This window comes from Telmatherina bonti, assembly GCF_933228915.1.
Source record: "Telmatherina bonti genome assembly, chromosome: 14".
Taxonomy (NCBI): Eukaryota; Metazoa; Chordata; class Actinopteri; order Atheriniformes; family Telmatherinidae; genus Telmatherina; species Telmatherina bonti.
This window is the reverse complement of record NC_136612.1, coordinates 16,171,545-16,187,621: the sequence shown is the minus strand read 5'-3', so window position 1 is coordinate 16,187,621 and position 16,077 is coordinate 16,171,545. Positions and strand designations below refer to the sequence as shown.

The 16,077-nt window shown below is 38.4% G+C and overlaps 1 protein-coding gene across 1 annotated transcript; it reads left to right on the top strand.

Moving 5' to 3' along the window:
- Positions 1 to 5,969: 5,969 nt before the first annotated feature.
- atf7ip2 (activating transcription factor 7 interacting protein 2) lies at positions 5,970 to 15,168 on the top strand. Its single transcript, XM_079253468.1, has 13 exons — positions 5,970 to 6,104; positions 7,393 to 7,456; positions 7,632 to 7,760; positions 8,961 to 9,029; positions 10,189 to 10,244; positions 10,338 to 10,381; positions 11,145 to 11,197; positions 11,999 to 12,044; positions 12,182 to 12,255; positions 12,339 to 12,413; positions 13,775 to 13,924; positions 14,014 to 14,201; positions 14,569 to 15,168. Exons 2-13 carry the CDS (start codon positions 7,394 to 7,396, stop codon positions 14,777 to 14,779), a joined length of 1,158 nt encoding a protein of 385 aa, XP_079109594.1. The 5' UTR covers positions 5,970 to 6,104; position 7,393; the 3' UTR covers positions 14,780 to 15,168.
- The last annotated feature ends 909 nt before the right edge of the window (positions 15,169 to 16,077 follow it).

The window sequence follows — 16,077 nt, the reverse complement described above, 5'->3', positions numbered from 1 at the left end:
TATAGAAGATATGCAACATCTTGGTGCAGACGTTAAACGATCTCAGCTTCCTTAAGAAGTAGAGTCTGCTCTGACTTTTTTTGTAGATGTAGTCAGTGTTGCATTTCCAGTCCAGTTTGTTGTCCAGCTGAACTCCAAGGTACTTGTATTCCTCCACCTCCTCTCCCAGGATGGAAACAGTGCTTTGTTTATTCTTGTTCCTCCTGAAGTCAACAATCATCTCTTATGTTTTCCTTATCTCTGGAAGGAAATGGTCTCTGTGGAGAAATTTCACACTGGAAAAAAAACGAAAAGTGTCGGAAAGCTAAGGGCAGACAGAGAAAAATGAGTCTAAAGGTTCATTTTGAAATGTATAAAGACAAAATGCATTCTATAATTTACAACTGAGGAATGCTAGAAAGCCCTATTTCTCTGCCATTGTTATCAGAAACTGTCATAATGCTCGGACCTTATTCACTACAATCAACAGGCTGACAAACCCTCCTGTGTCAGTCACGCCTGAACTTTGTTCCACCGAGGCCTGCAATGAGTTTGCCAAATTCTTCACTGACAAAATCCAGAATATTAGACAAGCAGTTCATCATCAGCAGGTTAAGGAAATATACTGTATCTACTGAAAACCAGTTTAGACATCACACATTTTTATCCCATAACCAGCAAAGATCTGGGGAAAATCTTGGGTCAGCTGAACTCCTCCTCTTGTTTGGACACCCTACCCACATGTTTTTTACAAAATAGTCACAAAGATCATGGAGCCAGATTTGTTTCAGGCTGTGAACTTGTTCCTAATCTCTGGTGTCTTCCCAGAGCTGCTGAAAACACCCATAATCAAGCCTCTGCTAAAAATGGACAATCTTGATAATACACAAATGAACAACTACAGGCCAATTTCAAATCTTACATTTTTTAGTAAGATCACTGAAAAAGCCATTTTTCATCAGCTAAATTATTTTTCAACACAAAAACAGTTATGTCTTCCAGTCAGGTTTTAGACAGCACCACAGCACTGAGACTCCTCTGAAAAACTTAATGACATAGGCTTGCATACAGAGGATGGAAAAATGTCTTAGTTTTACTGGACCTCAGTGCCGCATTTGATACAGTGACCACAATATATTACTCCAACGACTTGCAAGTTGGTGGGTCTCTCTGGCACTGCCCTAAACTGGTTCAAAACATACTTCGAAAACAGGAAGTACTTTGTGTCAATAGGGAACTTTTCATCAGAGCAGATAAAAATTACACGTGGAGTTCCCCAAGGTTCCATCCTGGGGTCACTTCTGTTTAACGTCTACATGCTCTCACTTTCACAGGTCATACAGAATAACATTAGTTACCACAGCTACGCAGATGACACTCAGATTTATATTACAATGTTACCAGGAGACCGAGGACATGTACAGCACCTTGGTCAATACATAGAGATTAATAACTGGATGTGCCTTAACTCTCTTCAGTTAAACACAAACCTGTGGTGATCGTCTTTGGAGCCAAAGAGAAAAGACTACAGGTCACCACAGAGCTTCGTTATAAACCTAAAAACCACCAACCATTCCAGAAATCTGGGTCAGATGGACTCAAACTTAAATTTTGAATAACACATATAGGGAATAACAAAGTCATCTTACTATCACCTTAAGGATATATGTAGGATAAAAGATCTGATGTCACAGCAGGACATGGAAAAACTAGTCCATGCTTCCATCTTTAGTCGACTTGATTACTGTAACAGTGTATTTACAGTTCTTCCTAAAAAGTCCATTACACACCTGCAGCTAATTCAGACTAACTCTTCTGTTCGAGTCCTCACTAAAACCAAAAAGTAGACCACAGTCCAGTTCTGAGGTCTTTACACTGGCTGCCTGTCTGTTAAAAGATAGACTTCAAGGTTCTGCTGCTGGTCTATAAAGCTCTGAAATGTTTAGAATCAAAGTACATCAGAGACTTCCTGTCTCATTATGAACCTACAAGACCCTTCAGGTAGTCTGCATCTGGTTTTTTATCAGTTCCAAGAGTCAAAACGAGACACATACTGCAAAGAGACTGCATTCAGCTTCTATGATCCTCATGTCTGGAGCAAACTCCCAGAAAGCCTCAGATCAGCTTTAAGACTCAGTTTATTTAAATTGAGGTTAAAGACCCACCTGTTCTCAGCTGCATTTCAATTTCAATTCCAGGTCTGCATGTTTCTTGACTCAATGTTATTTCTTTTTCCTTGATTTCTTGTTTTTACTTTTAAATTATGCTTCTGTAACCAGGTTATGGACTCTAGTTGGGGCTGGTGGTCGGGTTTCCCACTGTGGTGGTGTGCATCTTCATTGCCTTACCCTTCCCCGTTACTTCCGACCTCCTGTGATTATTGATGGATTAAAGATGGGCATGCCAAAGGTGACATGGTTTTCTGGCTGCTGGGATGAACAGGGTGTTTTGGAAAGAAATGAGGGTCGATGGTGGTGTCCTGAGCTCCGTTAGAGCTGGAGATCAAGCTGATCAAGTGGCTCAATTCATATTGCAGAATGAGACTGTTCATGCTGGGATGAGATTAATATGTGCATTTTCTATTTGCAGCGGGCCTCTGCTGTTTAGTTTATGCTTTCAAAACATGATGTGTCAGTGCTGAGTGCGTACAGCTCTCAGTAAATCTTAATTATTGTGTTTTGGTGATAATTGCGTTTAAAGACTTTGGTTAGGTTAAGTGAACTATTTAATTTCTTCACTAATATTTGGTTTTGGTTGGTTTTGTTACTAATGTTGGTTTGTTGTGTTATTTTGTTATCTCTTTTTTGGGGGTGGGGGTTCCCAGTTAACCTGATTTAAGTCTGTCTTGTGCTTCATGCTTTTGGAAATTGAGCCATAGCCCATTTTAAAGAATTGTTACAATATTAAAAAGTCTTTTTAAAAATGGTTTGTTAAATAAAACTTTATTTTTTATTAGCTATTTTTGAATCTGTTCCTTCATTTGCCACACCTACCTGCACCTGTAATCTGTTCTAGGTTTTGACTGATGGTGATTTCAACTGGTGCACTTTATTGTATCTTTACACCATCAGTAGAGGTAGAACTCAGTTACACTTCTGCACATTGAATCACCCTGTTGTTGAATTGTGCTACAGAAATAAACTTGCCTTGCTTTAGTGTGAAACATTTTAAACCAGGAATCTCTGCAAACTTCTTCAGGTGAGCCAAGTTTTCAGTGAGACGGATGCTGCTTTAGTAAAACAAATCTGCCATATATGATAGTAACCAACAGGTTTTTCTTTGTGTTCATGATGAAAAATCCCTGAGTAGTGTTCTAACTATGGCTTCATACTTCATAATGTTAGGTTATAATATTTTTATACATGCAAAAGACTGTCTCTTCATTAGCTGACATTACTACTATTACTGGTCAAGCAGGGGCAGATAATCTCTCTTTTATTACTCAAAGTCTCTCTTGTTGATTCATCATCATTTCCCATTGGTACTTTTACAAATTTGTCCAGTGCCAAAACTCCCAAGTTTTGGGATCCCAGCTTGATCTACAAATCCCCAGCCACACCACCCTTGTGATAACTCAGGGCCCCTCTTGGGGTTCCTGCTCCCCAGTTTGGGAACCACTGCTTTAATTGGAATAAAGGGCTAAGAAAATAGATAAATGGATTTTGAGTGTAATGCGGCACAGATATGCTCAGAAATTTTAACCCTAAAGAAAAGTGAATCACTAAAAAGAAGAATTTTGCACTCAAATGCTAATGGAATATTAAGGTTAGCTTGTGCCACTCAATTATTGAATGTAAGCAAACCTAAAGCTAAAGCCCTTTTTTTTTAAATGGAAGAATCACTCCTTTAAAAAAGACAACATTGATTAATAATTATTCTAACTGAGGATTTAACTTTGTTTCTTTGATAGCAATGACTCACTTTTAAACTGAACTTGATAAAACATTGTTTGAAATGTCCAACTTCTTTAAGGAACAGTAAATTACCTTAATTCTGTTTTACTTTGTGAATCCAATAATAAGATCCTGATAAAATCATTATCCTTTCATAAGCAAATGTACTAGCATGGTTTTTAATTTCTAAATACAAACAGACCACATAGCTACATGTGTCATATGGAACAACTCAATTTTATTTAGATTGATTATCATTATTACTAACAATAAACCAAATTTTTCATCAAGATTCCAGAAATCACTTTATCTTTTTTGCTCTTGTTGGTTCATTTTTGTTAACATCTATTGGAAGAAAATGTGGCTGTTACAAGTTTTATATTTTCCTCCTCTTTTCCTCTTACAAAGTTCTCTACGTAGAGGCCAAACTTGTCTTCAGTATTGCATCGTTGTATGACGTGTTCCATCATGTTTGTTGTTGTTTAGGTTTTAAGGAGAGACAAAAAAGAAAGAAACTTTGCACTGTGTTGTCAACGAAGTCACTACATTTCGCTATATTTGGCAGTTTTTCAGACCCATAGTGACTTTTCCCTCCAAAAAGCGACTAGTGACAATTATTTTCCATATACAGCATCGCTGAACATGCCCCTCCTGTATCCAAAAGCAGTCAAAAGAGGCTCAGTCCCTCAGGCTGTCAGTGCATTTGAATGGGTTCTGACAGGGGGTTGTTGGAGAAAAAAATCTTCCAATGAACAACAGACACTCAGTGAGAAGGTACAAAAGTTTTACGTGCAGCAAGGAGTTCACACAAGCCAATCAACAAACTGATCAAGAAAGCTGCTTCTGTGCTTGTAGTAACTCTGGAGCTGCTGGAGCTGATTGTCCAAAGAAGAATGCTGCACAAGCTGATGAAGATGATGGAGGATTCTTCACACCCTCTCCACAACACAGTGAAGAAACAACAAAGTGTGTTCAGTGAGAGGCTTCTTCAGGTCCACTGTAAGACTGAAAGATAAAGAAGATCATTCCTGCCAGCAGCCAGCAGCCTGTGGAACAAGTCCTCCTCTAGTTACTTATTATCCACCACAATATTAAATTACCTTTGGGGATTAATAAAGTATTTTTCATTTTCATTCATTTAATTTCATTTGGGAGCCGAAAGAGCCGGATCTTCTTTGGGAGCCAGTTCTCTGAAAAGAGCCGAAGTTCCCATCACTCGTGTTTGACTTAGGTGAACCACGTGACTTCTCTGCCCATAAACTGACGACCTCCGGAGACTTTTGAACAGTCAATAGCTACTTTTCTTACTGAGACGCTGGCAAGGCTATAGCTTGCTAACTACGCTTCCGGTTGTAAGATCGAGCACTTGAGCAGACAGGCTCGAGTAAAACCACTTTAGGGTCATTTTTAACAAAATCAGCTCACGCTTTGGATTATATATCGTTTGATTTTGAAGACATTAGAAGCAATAACATATAAATCCCGGTAAGATGTTTTCCGAACGTTTGATAAAGGCGCACTTTGGAGTATGTAGCAAGCTAATTAGCATTTGTATGATAAACAGTTGTCCAGCCTCAAGCTAACCTGTTGGCATCATTGTTTAGTCCTGAACATCAAACGTTGATTATTGTTCTTAAAAGCGCATGCATCTCTTGTGGACTTCCAATTTATGTCCCATTCTTGGTTATTTTCTTTCTTAAAAAAAAAAAAAAAAAAAAAAAAAGTTTTTAAAGTGATCGTGTTATCGATCTACAGGAGTATCCAATCGTTTCTAGTATGTTCACGTGGGTCTGGATTTTTTCTTTCTTTTCCTATATTTCGCAGTAGGTATGTTACACAGATATGTGAAGTAAATGTTGCAAAACGTAGCTTTAATCCAACGTGTATGTTTTCGCCATGTTTTCTTAGATTGGTGATTACATAAGACGCTTCTCTTTCCTTGTGTACGATCTGGTCAACTTGTTTGGACCGTAGACTGCACCTCAGGTTTTAACACAACATGTCACCAGAACGAGAGAAGAACCAAGGTTACCCTAGCTCCAGAGGAGAAGCTGAGGACAAAGTAAATCCGTCCACCAGTCGCAAGAGAATCACACACATATCCAATAAGCAAATACAGAGACCTAGGGATGTTCGAGTGACCATTGGACAGTCATTTGATCATTGGCGTGAACTTAAAACACAACATGGTTTGAGTTCTGATGCTGAGGTTGCTGCGTTTCTTCTGGATGCGTGAGTCCATTTCTGCAGATCTATTTGATCACATTTTCCAATCATAGTTTTCTCTGAGTGGTTGCTGTGCCAGTAACCATTTGCTTGCTCACAGTTTTCTGTGCTGCTGCAGCTGTTTCTTTCTTTGAGAAGCCTCTTTTTCTCTCTCTCTCTCTCTCTCTCTCTCTCTCTCTCTCTCTCTCTCTCTCTCTCTCAAAAAACCCCCACACCTAATAGTTTCCTTCTTAACTCTCTGCAAGCTTCTTTCTTATGTTTGATACTCCTGTACACTATCTCCTTAATTTTGGTTAGATGTATATTCATGTTTAATCTCATCAATAACAATAATCGTTTTATTACGTCTTTAATGTTTGCTATTTAAACTCAACTATCGATCATGCATTTAGCTCACACTGGTCTCATCCAACATTTGACATGCTTATCTCTGGGCCCCAACTGAGCCAAAAGGGGCCTAGATATGCTTGCACATTTCTAATGAGCTTGAAATTCAGTTTTGAACCTGTTTATTCTTCAGCACAACCTAAACCGTCTTAAATAAACATTATTGTAAATTCTTCAAGTCAGGGACCTTTAAAATATGATTCTCGAGAGTCGCTGTTCTGCAAATTCAAGATCTTTCCCTGCTTCCATTCCACACACCAGACTCGAATTAAGGTTCCCGTGTGCAGACAAAAAGTTGTTGGATTCATTTTTATAGAAATCCTGTCTATTGTAGCAGGAAAACATCATAAACCTGCAGGACACAGACAGTTCTTGTCTCCAACTGTCTCAATATGTCTGTTAGTGTCATAAAGCGAGCTGAAATGAATAATTACCGAAGGAGTTCTGTCAATAAAGTATCATCATATCAATCATGATCAGGTATATATCCTCCCTTCCTTTCAGTACCTGCTGGTTACCCTGCATGGAGCTGGAGCCTTAGCTGCTACTTTTTCATTATTTTCTCTCTCTGCTAAAACAAAGTGTTGTCAACTACCTTTTTTTTCTAGGATTTTCTTTTCCCTGGCATCTTGCTTTTACTTTGGTGGTTTGGTAGAATTTTCAGTAGTACACAAATTATTTGTGTTGTACCACATTGTTTATTTTTGTGGCAAAAATACAGAGCCATGTACTACCTTTTTCTGTGGAAAAAAAACATCTTAACGTTTTATTTGTCTCAAGTACAAATGTAAGTTTTGGTTTTACAGAAAGAAAAGAAAATATATTTTAATCCCTTATAAGTGGAGTAACAGACATGATCAACTTAATATCTTTTTGTTCTTGACATTTTGTTTGTGTTTGCTTGAAGAATGAAGAGGTTAAACTACACAGCAGGCTCCCCTGAAGCCACTATGTTGAAGACAAAATCAAAAGTAAGAGAATTTATGAATTGTTCTGCACCTACTACTACTTTTATTTGCAAATGTGTGTCAGCTATAGCATCTAAAGCATGGCAGTTACTGTGTATTGAAGTGTGTTTGCCTGTGATTGATCCTCATTACCTTGAAAATGAAAATCGTATGTGTGTCTCCGGGTGTCTCCCTACAGGTACGAAAGCTGATTAAGCATGAGATCCAAAGAGCTGTGGAAAAAAAAGAAAGCAAGCTGCAGAATTTCATCGAATCCATTGAAGAGTTCAAAGAAGTTGACTTAGAAAACTCAATTCAGAAGCTTGAGGTGGGGGAAATGTCTTGTTTTATCCTTGTCCTTTTTGTCTTCCTTCAGTTCTCCAGTCTTTTGTGTCATCAAGCTTTTTCTCACACATTTTGCTCCTTTTCCTTTTCTGCTTTGATACCAACGGAAACCCACTGGAAATTTTTCAGTTGTCAAAGCTTTATTTTTTAAGTTAATGCAAAGTAATACGATGTGAATCCAATAATACAATGTTTTCACAGCAGACGCGTTTTGAGCATCAAGAGCGTCAGGTTTACGTGTAAAGTCTGTGTGGAGACATCAAGCTTTCTCACGGTGTGTTTTTAGCGTTTGTTTCACGCGGCGAAAATGTGAAAAGTTTTATGAGGGTGACGCGCGAAACGCATCTCAAATGCCAGAGATGGAAAATCCGAACTTTCGCCGCTTAACGCGGGGCGTCAACCAATCAGAGCGATATACGTCACAGTTCTTTTTTTTTTTTTTTTTTTTTTTTTTTTGATTGATGTGGGGCAGGTTATTGAAGAATGCACTAATTGGAGACAGACGGACAGGCGCTCTTCAGGTGAACGGTAGTTGTTGTGATTCGAGCACCGATTCGACTCAGCAGGTTGTCAAACTGGGTCGGGGTGAGACGAAAATAGCGCTGGAAGCGAACCTCATCAGCACGCAGCTCCTGGAGTAAATGGTGAAACTCACCAAACTCAGAACGCCGACGATTTATCTGGTGAACCCAGACACGAGACTGAGACGCCCTACGACAACGTTCTCTAGCTTTATTAAGTAAAGCCATGCCGCGGAAGGAAAGCTCCGCCTTTCCCCCCCTTTCTTTATCGCCACGTTTGCACGCAACTGAAGCGTCTTGGGCGTTGTACACAGAAGTGACAGTTTAGTGACCAGCAGTGAGCGTTCAGCGTTTTGAGTGTTTTTGACGCGTCTGGTGTGAACACACCGTTACAGCGGCTGCTAATTTGCAGAACTTTTCCATCGTCAGGCTTTTGAGCATCAATACTGAATTGAAACAACCTTCCTCCTGTTTCCATGTTCTTGATGGACTTTTCCCTCATTATATTAAATCTAACTTTACTGTAGAGTCACCTTCATGTCTTTGTTCTTTCTTTTTATCTTTGTCAGTGTGTTTTGCTTTTGTCTTAGTGCTAAACTGGAAATCTGTAGATGTACCTTTTGATGCCAGTAAATTTGACCAATTGCTTTCTTCTTCTTCAGGCTCAAATTAATACCATTTCCAGGAGAGCAGAAGCAGCGCTTTCTTACATCAGAGAGACACAGAAAAAGGTTTGAAAGCATTAACATGCATGAATAAATACACTTCAGCACTATGGTTGGGTTGGGAACTGAAATTTAGTCGAATCTTGTACAAGTTCCTAAATCGACATTTATCCAAATGTTTCGGTGTCTGATTTGGGTAAGAGTCTGAGCTGATCATTGATAGATTTGTTTCCTTACAAGATAAACGTTCCTTTTTAATGTGTTGTTCATTTGACTTGCCAAAAGATGCATTACGTAACTTTACCCAGCAGCTTCTCAAGGCTGAGAAGCCGCACCATGCAGGACATGATGTGTTGTTGCAGCAGAGTATTTTTTTCAGTGTATAAGAAGGAACTGGCTGTTTTGAACACACATAACTGATTCAGCACAGAAATGTAAGAAGATTAAAAGAAAGAAAGGGACAAAACAAGAGTCATAGTAAGATCGTCTTTTAGTGGCTGAAGATAGCTGACAGGTCATGTAGGATGCAACATGGATGCTGAATTACCCGTCGCTAGGGGCCGCGTTATGGGGAAAATGGCAAAAGTTTTTTAGTGTGTCTTTAAAATTGAGTTGTTTCAATTGATTGTCATTCCAAAACTAAGATTTACTACATTGAGCTTAATGTACAAAGCCAGGAGACCCTCTTCAGCAGCAGTGGTTTCACCTGAGCCGCTAGGTCCAAACCTCTGTCATCCATGCTTTCATGTCCTCAAGAAAAGCTAAAAGAGGTTAAGTTAATGAGGCATTTCACTGCCTACATGGCATCTAAACTTGGTAGTCGTGGGAGAAAAAAAAAACCCAACAAACAGATCAGCAGGAGAGACAACTAAATGGAAATTTAAGTAAAAGGCATTTTAAAGAAGCCGTGCAACTATTTGGCACACACAAAACTCTTTACGAACAGTTCTGGTCCAGTTTTTGTCCTTGTCACAGCACCAACACGGCCTCTGGAAAAGATCACTTACACCGTAGACTCTGGTCCAGTTTTTAAAATATCACGGTTGCTCAGGCAACACAAACAGTATCCAGCGCTGTGTGTGTGATGCAGGTATTGTTCAGATTCTTATATTAATGGTTTAAAGAAGTTGGTTTTTTTGGGGATTTATTGAAAATAAAAATTGTAATAACAGATGTATACGATCAGACTGTACACATCTAATTAGAATTTTCTGTCTTCATTTAGAGTCCATTGCCTCCCCTTGGTAATGTTGACATCATCAGCCATGGAGAACCAATCTGGTACTTTGTCCTTATTGAATGTTAAGATAAATCTGAATTAAAATCAGGGATTTATTTGACTTGTATGAAATTTGTTTGTTGTGTACTTTACAGTGGGTACCCAGAGGATTGCCCCGTGGGAACAGTGGAAACAGAGTGTAAGAACCCAGCAAGCACATGTGACTTATGCCTCTTTTCCATTAGTATCAGCTTGTCTCAACTTAACTCACCTCAACTCGTCTCAGTTTGGTCCCATTTCTTTTCCATTACAATTTAGTACCAGGTCTAAAAATGGGCGGGGTTTGAGCGAAATCGCTGTGACGTCAGTGTTGTGCACGACAAGCTCTATAACAACACAGGACCTGGAGGCAACCTGCTACTTGGTCTGCAGCTCGCCGGTCGCTGAGCATAAATTGAATCCATTTGTGGGAACCACTTCCAGTCTTGTCTGTTTGATCCACTCCAACCGTTGTGGTCCTTGACCTGCCGGTAGTCCCTTTTGAGCTTTTTTCAGCTCCTCCAGACACAGCTGAAAACTCTGTTGCTAGCTGTAGCCATTGAGTCGGAAATCTCTTGATAGATTTTTTTCATTTCGTGTCGCTCCATCTAGTTCCCTCTGTATCCTTTCCTCAGCAACCAAGCAAAGAAATGTCTCCACCTCAGTGTTGGACCACAGAACAGACTTTTGTTGCACCATTGCTTGTTGTAATGTAAACAACTTGCATCACACACAACCCAACTCGGCTCGCTTAGAACCTGCGCTGAGGGGTTACAAAAAAAGTACCAGTAAACAGGTACAAAAAGCCGAGGCGAGTTAAGTTGAGAAAAGTTTATACTAATAGAAAAGGCCATAATAGATTATATTCCCTTTTCTTTGGTTGAATGTTCTTTTAACTGTGTGTGATTTTTCAACCCCATCAGATAAAAAGATAACGGACTGTGCAGCCACAAGTGGAGAACTTTTTAAAATAATGGTAAATATTGAATTATCGTTTTTTTACTGCATCAGTTTTTTAGAGTTGTTGTGGAGAAAAAAAAGTCTGTCAATGACGAGGAGTCTGGTTCTGAAGTGAAAAGGATTACAAAGGTTATTTAACAGAAAATAAGAAAGAACAGGAATACAAATTGCAATCTGGAGAGAGAGAGAGAGAGAGAGAGAGTTTTATAGGTCCGATGGGAAAAGTCTGAAGTACTCTAAAGAGTTCAACACAAAACTACTTTTTAAGCCCTCGCCTACAATACGTCAATTGCATGTCATAAACTTATGTTATTCTACACAATAAATGTCTGTTGTTGCTTAAAAGGTTAGGTCAAACTGACCACTAAGTTATAATCTCCCTAATGGCTCCATGGTATCTGAGTCCTTCGCTGGAAAACGCTTCAAAGGAAGAGAGTGTTGTAGTAAATCAGATCGCAGATGTCTGAATGCAGACTTCTCAGGGCCTCTACACATTAGCTATGTCTGTAAGGAGAATAAGCAGACTCTGTGTATCTAAGCTTAAGTTCTTCATTTCAGCATGACCTCTTCAGACCTACACAACAACCATCAGAAATGAAGATATGCTAAGGTTTATAATATATATTAAAAGTTGGAACATAAAGTTTCCACAACAAGAGTGATGTTAAAACTTACAGCCATCACGAAGAGGTCCAAGGATGTAAAACAAAGGTTTACTTTTTTATTTTCATTACTAGCCCCTTTTCCTGCAGAGGAGGCTGTGGAAAGGTCTTCTCAGATGTTTTATTTCCTGGGTTTTTTTTTCACCTCTGTTTAGGAAAACACAGAAAAGGCGCTAAAAAGGATCCGCACAGAGAAAGAAGGTCAGTGTGTGTTTTATGTGGCTTCTATTGTTATTTGTGCTTCATTTGGGCCCAGTAAGTTGTTGCAGCGACCAAAACATCAGGATCCAAACCGGTCAGCGTACAAATAAACATTTAAAATGTGTTTTTTCTTAAAGCTTTAATTGCTGTAATGGCAGATCCAGAGAGGCCCCCACCAATCCTCAGCCCTGAAGTGTCTTTGGAAAAACAGGTAAGAAGCGCTGTAACTTGCCCTGATTTTTAAATTCCTTTTAATTAGTTTCAGATTGACAAATATATTTGACACTCTAATAGAAACGCACAATGGCAGCTGTAAATCATGAGCAGTCTCCACCAAATCTTCTTCCTAACCGCTGCGCTGACTTGAAGGTAGGATAAGTTTGTTTTCACTATTCATTCTTTATGTTTCACTTGTATTTATTTATTAATTTATTTTACTTGGACGCCCTTCAAATGACGTCATTTTCTTGCACCTAACTTCTGCTGGACAAAACCAGATTATCTAATGGGGAGGGGCCCAGGTCCACGCAGGGTCCACATAATGCAAACACCAGCAATTTAAAAAGACAATACATGATGCTATAATTCCCAAGTAAAAAGATAAATAAAAAGGACAAAAATTTCATAATGGATTATTTTTATTTATTTAAAAAATAGATTTATTTTATGAACAAAATTGAGTTTACAATTGTGAAGCAAAACATCCAGATTATCAATTTTTAGATTTAATTTTCCCACCTCTAAAATAAATATATATCATGTTTTCATTTATTTATTTATTTATTCATTTATTTATTTTTCTTTAGATGTGGGAGCCGGTAACCAGTAAAAAAAAAGAAATGGACGTGAAAGAGAGAGGGATGATTGGCTTTAGACCAGTATCTGAGATAATTTTCTCTCATCATGCTCAGATATTATACTGCTCTCCTTCAAACTAATGCTGATATGCTTCTTCACCTCTAAACTTTCTTGCCTTTCTACTAATGCTTTTTGTTTTGTTTTTTTAAATAAAAAAGTATATGTGTAAAATTCCATCATGCTACCTGATCAGTCAGGCTTCGCAGGATATTTTTCAGCCTGTTTCAATTGTTTTGCTGTTTCCAAAAAAAAAAAAAAAAGGTAACAGAAAGAACTCGATAGAAGCAATTTCCTGCAGGTATTGATCTATATATCTTCTAGACATGTCAAAACTGTAAAAAGAAAAAAAAAAAAGAAAAAGAAGTTAATAAGATTCGTCAGTGAAAATGTTTGAAGATGCCTCGTTGTTTTGCTATTTTGTTGGCAGCGATACCCTCTGTGTTCGGATGCTACATGCAGTCAGGACAATGTTCCAGTACAGGCTGGATGAATGGCTTCATATGACTGGGACTGGAAATGAATAATGAAAATTTAACAGTCATTTTTTTAAATCAAGCTTTTGTTAACTTATGAACCTTTTCGCCTAGGTGTTTAAAATTTGTAGACATCTGGAAAATAGAAGTTTTATAAGCATCTTCTCAGATACAAAGCATTGTAAAACTTCAAAGTTAAACTGGGAATTTTGAGTCTTCTTTATATCTTTAATCGACTGTATGGTGACATATCAGTCATGACTCAAACTGCCCAACCAGAGGCGAAGGTGGGATCATTGTCCTTATTGCCGCTGCAGGTTCATAAATGGAACATTTTTTGCTGCTGAATTGAGACTGATTTTGGACAAATGTCCTTTGTGTCTGGTCTTTGTAATACAGGAACAGAAACCCATAAAACAGGAACCAGAAGACGTCCAATCTGCAGAAAAAGACATCCAGTTTGAACAAATTGAACCAACAGCTAAAAGGTTTAAAGAAGAAATTCAGTCTCCTGAGCTGGACAGCGGTAATCCAGACCTGAAAGCAGAGGTATGGCAGATGCTCCACAGAAGTAATTCAGTAGACTGCTTCCAAATTTAACCGACTGAGCTCTTTGTTTTTGCTCCTTCTTCCTAAAGGATTGGTTGTACTATCCTCCTCTTCCCGCCATTCCCTTTCCCTCCGCCCTGAGCATAAAAGCAGCCTCATACAGCATCCCTAAGAAATTAAACATAAAACTGGCCTTCATCAAGAACCCCACTCTACTTTCTGTGATGTGGGATGTGAAGGAGACAGACCCCTCTGACCCACCTATGAAAAGTTACACGTAAGAGCTCGCTTCACGTTAGTAGCAATTGGTCCTGTGCTATTTTAAATGGCTCATATAGCCTTAAAACACTTAAACCCTACAGTCATCTCTTATCATCAGGAACGCGGCGACAAGCAGCTTGTATGGATGTAAAAGCCTGAACTTTGAAATTTACAGCTTTTTTGAAATGGTATTTTATTTGTTAATAATTAGATAATATTTTGCTTCTAACTTTTGTCAGTCATTTATCAATTTTTATTCATGTCTCTGGCAGATACCGTCATGCTGTAGAAGTCAGCATCGTAGAGATTTAAACACAGTTCAATCAGCTGTTTTCATACAAACCATCTTTGATTTTTAACATATTCTCCTTTTTCTGCTGCAGCATCCTCCTCACTATGGAAAAAGTGAAAGGCAGTGGTGTCTTCCCCGACTGGTATACCTATGATCAATTGGAAGCCAAGGCTCTGCCCATGTGCGCGCTGATTAAAAAGTACAAGCCGGGGCATAAAGTGTGTGCTGCTGTGGTGGGCAAAGACGTATTTGGTCGGTATGGACCTTATAGTGACGTTTTTACAGCAATCATACCGGACTAGTTGGGAAGAAGACGTGACTCCAAAGCAGACATAGCTCTGGTTTTATTTAAGTGTTCGCCTTTGAACTGGTTGTTGCTTCAGGGCTGCTTTTATCAGTTTTTTAAATAGTTTTCTACAGTTTTGGGAGACTTTTTAAAAAAAAAATTTAAAAAAAATCCAGGAAAATTACACTCTTGAGATGTAAATTGTCAGTCTGAATTAAAGAAAGCAAACGAAGTGCCCTTTTATTTCCACTGGAAACAATGTGAATTATTTTAAGGTTTGTTGGATGTAAAATGTTCTGTGTGCAGTTGATAAAATAGTTGAAAGATGCCTTATATCAAAGCTACATTTGAAGTATTAGTTATGTCATAATAAAGTACCTTTTGTTTTTTTCTCTGTCTTGTGTTGCTCTCATTTGTACAATAAAAGCACTATGTTTCACTCATCACAGATTTTAAGAGGTTATTTGTTCTCTGTGGCATTGTTTACACACAGAAAAGATGCGTCTGCTAAAAATTCTTTTATGTGAAAATGATCTGATTAAATAATCAGACAAATTCTGGATTAACTGCTTATCTGGTGTAAATACACTTAAATAGTTTGACACTTATTCACTCATCGTTATTTCCTTATTTACTCATAGAAGCACGTGTTGGAGAAGTGTTGAGGTAGCGAAGAGATGGTTACAGACATTTATCTTGTAGATGGTGTTCACAGAACAAAGATTGGGAGCAACAAGGAGGAAGTGTGATGCATGAGAGAGGAAAGTGTGGGTAAAATAGCATAACTTCAAGAACGTAAACTGTTCTGTGAGGTATAGAGGATGTAAGAAAAAAGCTTCAGACTCACTGGTTTGTTTCTGTTAAGGGTAAGAGCTCCCCTTCGCTTCCCCCAAATTAAAAGCCCTGAATAAAATCAGCCAGCCACACTAATATGTGTGTAGATTTAGCAATATTGTTCAGTTTTTGTCATCCTTGTTTAGTAGATCCCATTCATATATCAGAACAAAAGAGACAAGAAGAATCAAATTCCTTGTGTGTGTAATTTTCATATGTTTAAAAAAAGGTATTTTCTGTGATCTTGAATTAAGCTATTAGCATGTTGCAATGTTTTCGGATAAATGAGTTTTGTCAATCTTAAAAATATGTTTTTCTTGTTCTTCCAGCCTCTGCTTAGTATAAACACTACTACTTAGTATAAAGGTCCTGATAAACTTGAGAAACTCCCATTACCGTAAACAAAGATATGAAGAGGAAGACTCTGCACTAAACACCCTGAGCTCCACTGTATCACACCAGGACATGGACATGTATGCT

What these genes read in the sequence shown, in the direction of transcription:
- atf7ip2 (XM_079253468.1), top strand. Translation starts at nt 7,394, where the DNA reads ATGAAGAGGTTAAACTACACAGCAGGCTCCCCTGAAGCCACTATGTTG. An exon ending in TCAGAGAGACACAGAAAAAG is followed by an intron (nt 9,030 to 10,188) that starts GTTTGAAAGCAT and finishes GTCTTCATTTAG; the next exon opens with AGTCCATTGCCTCCCCTTGG. An exon ending in GGGAACAGTGGAAACAGAGT is followed by an intron (nt 10,382 to 11,144) that starts GTAAGAACCCAG and finishes CAACCCCATCAG; the next exon opens with ATAAAAAGATAACGGACTGT.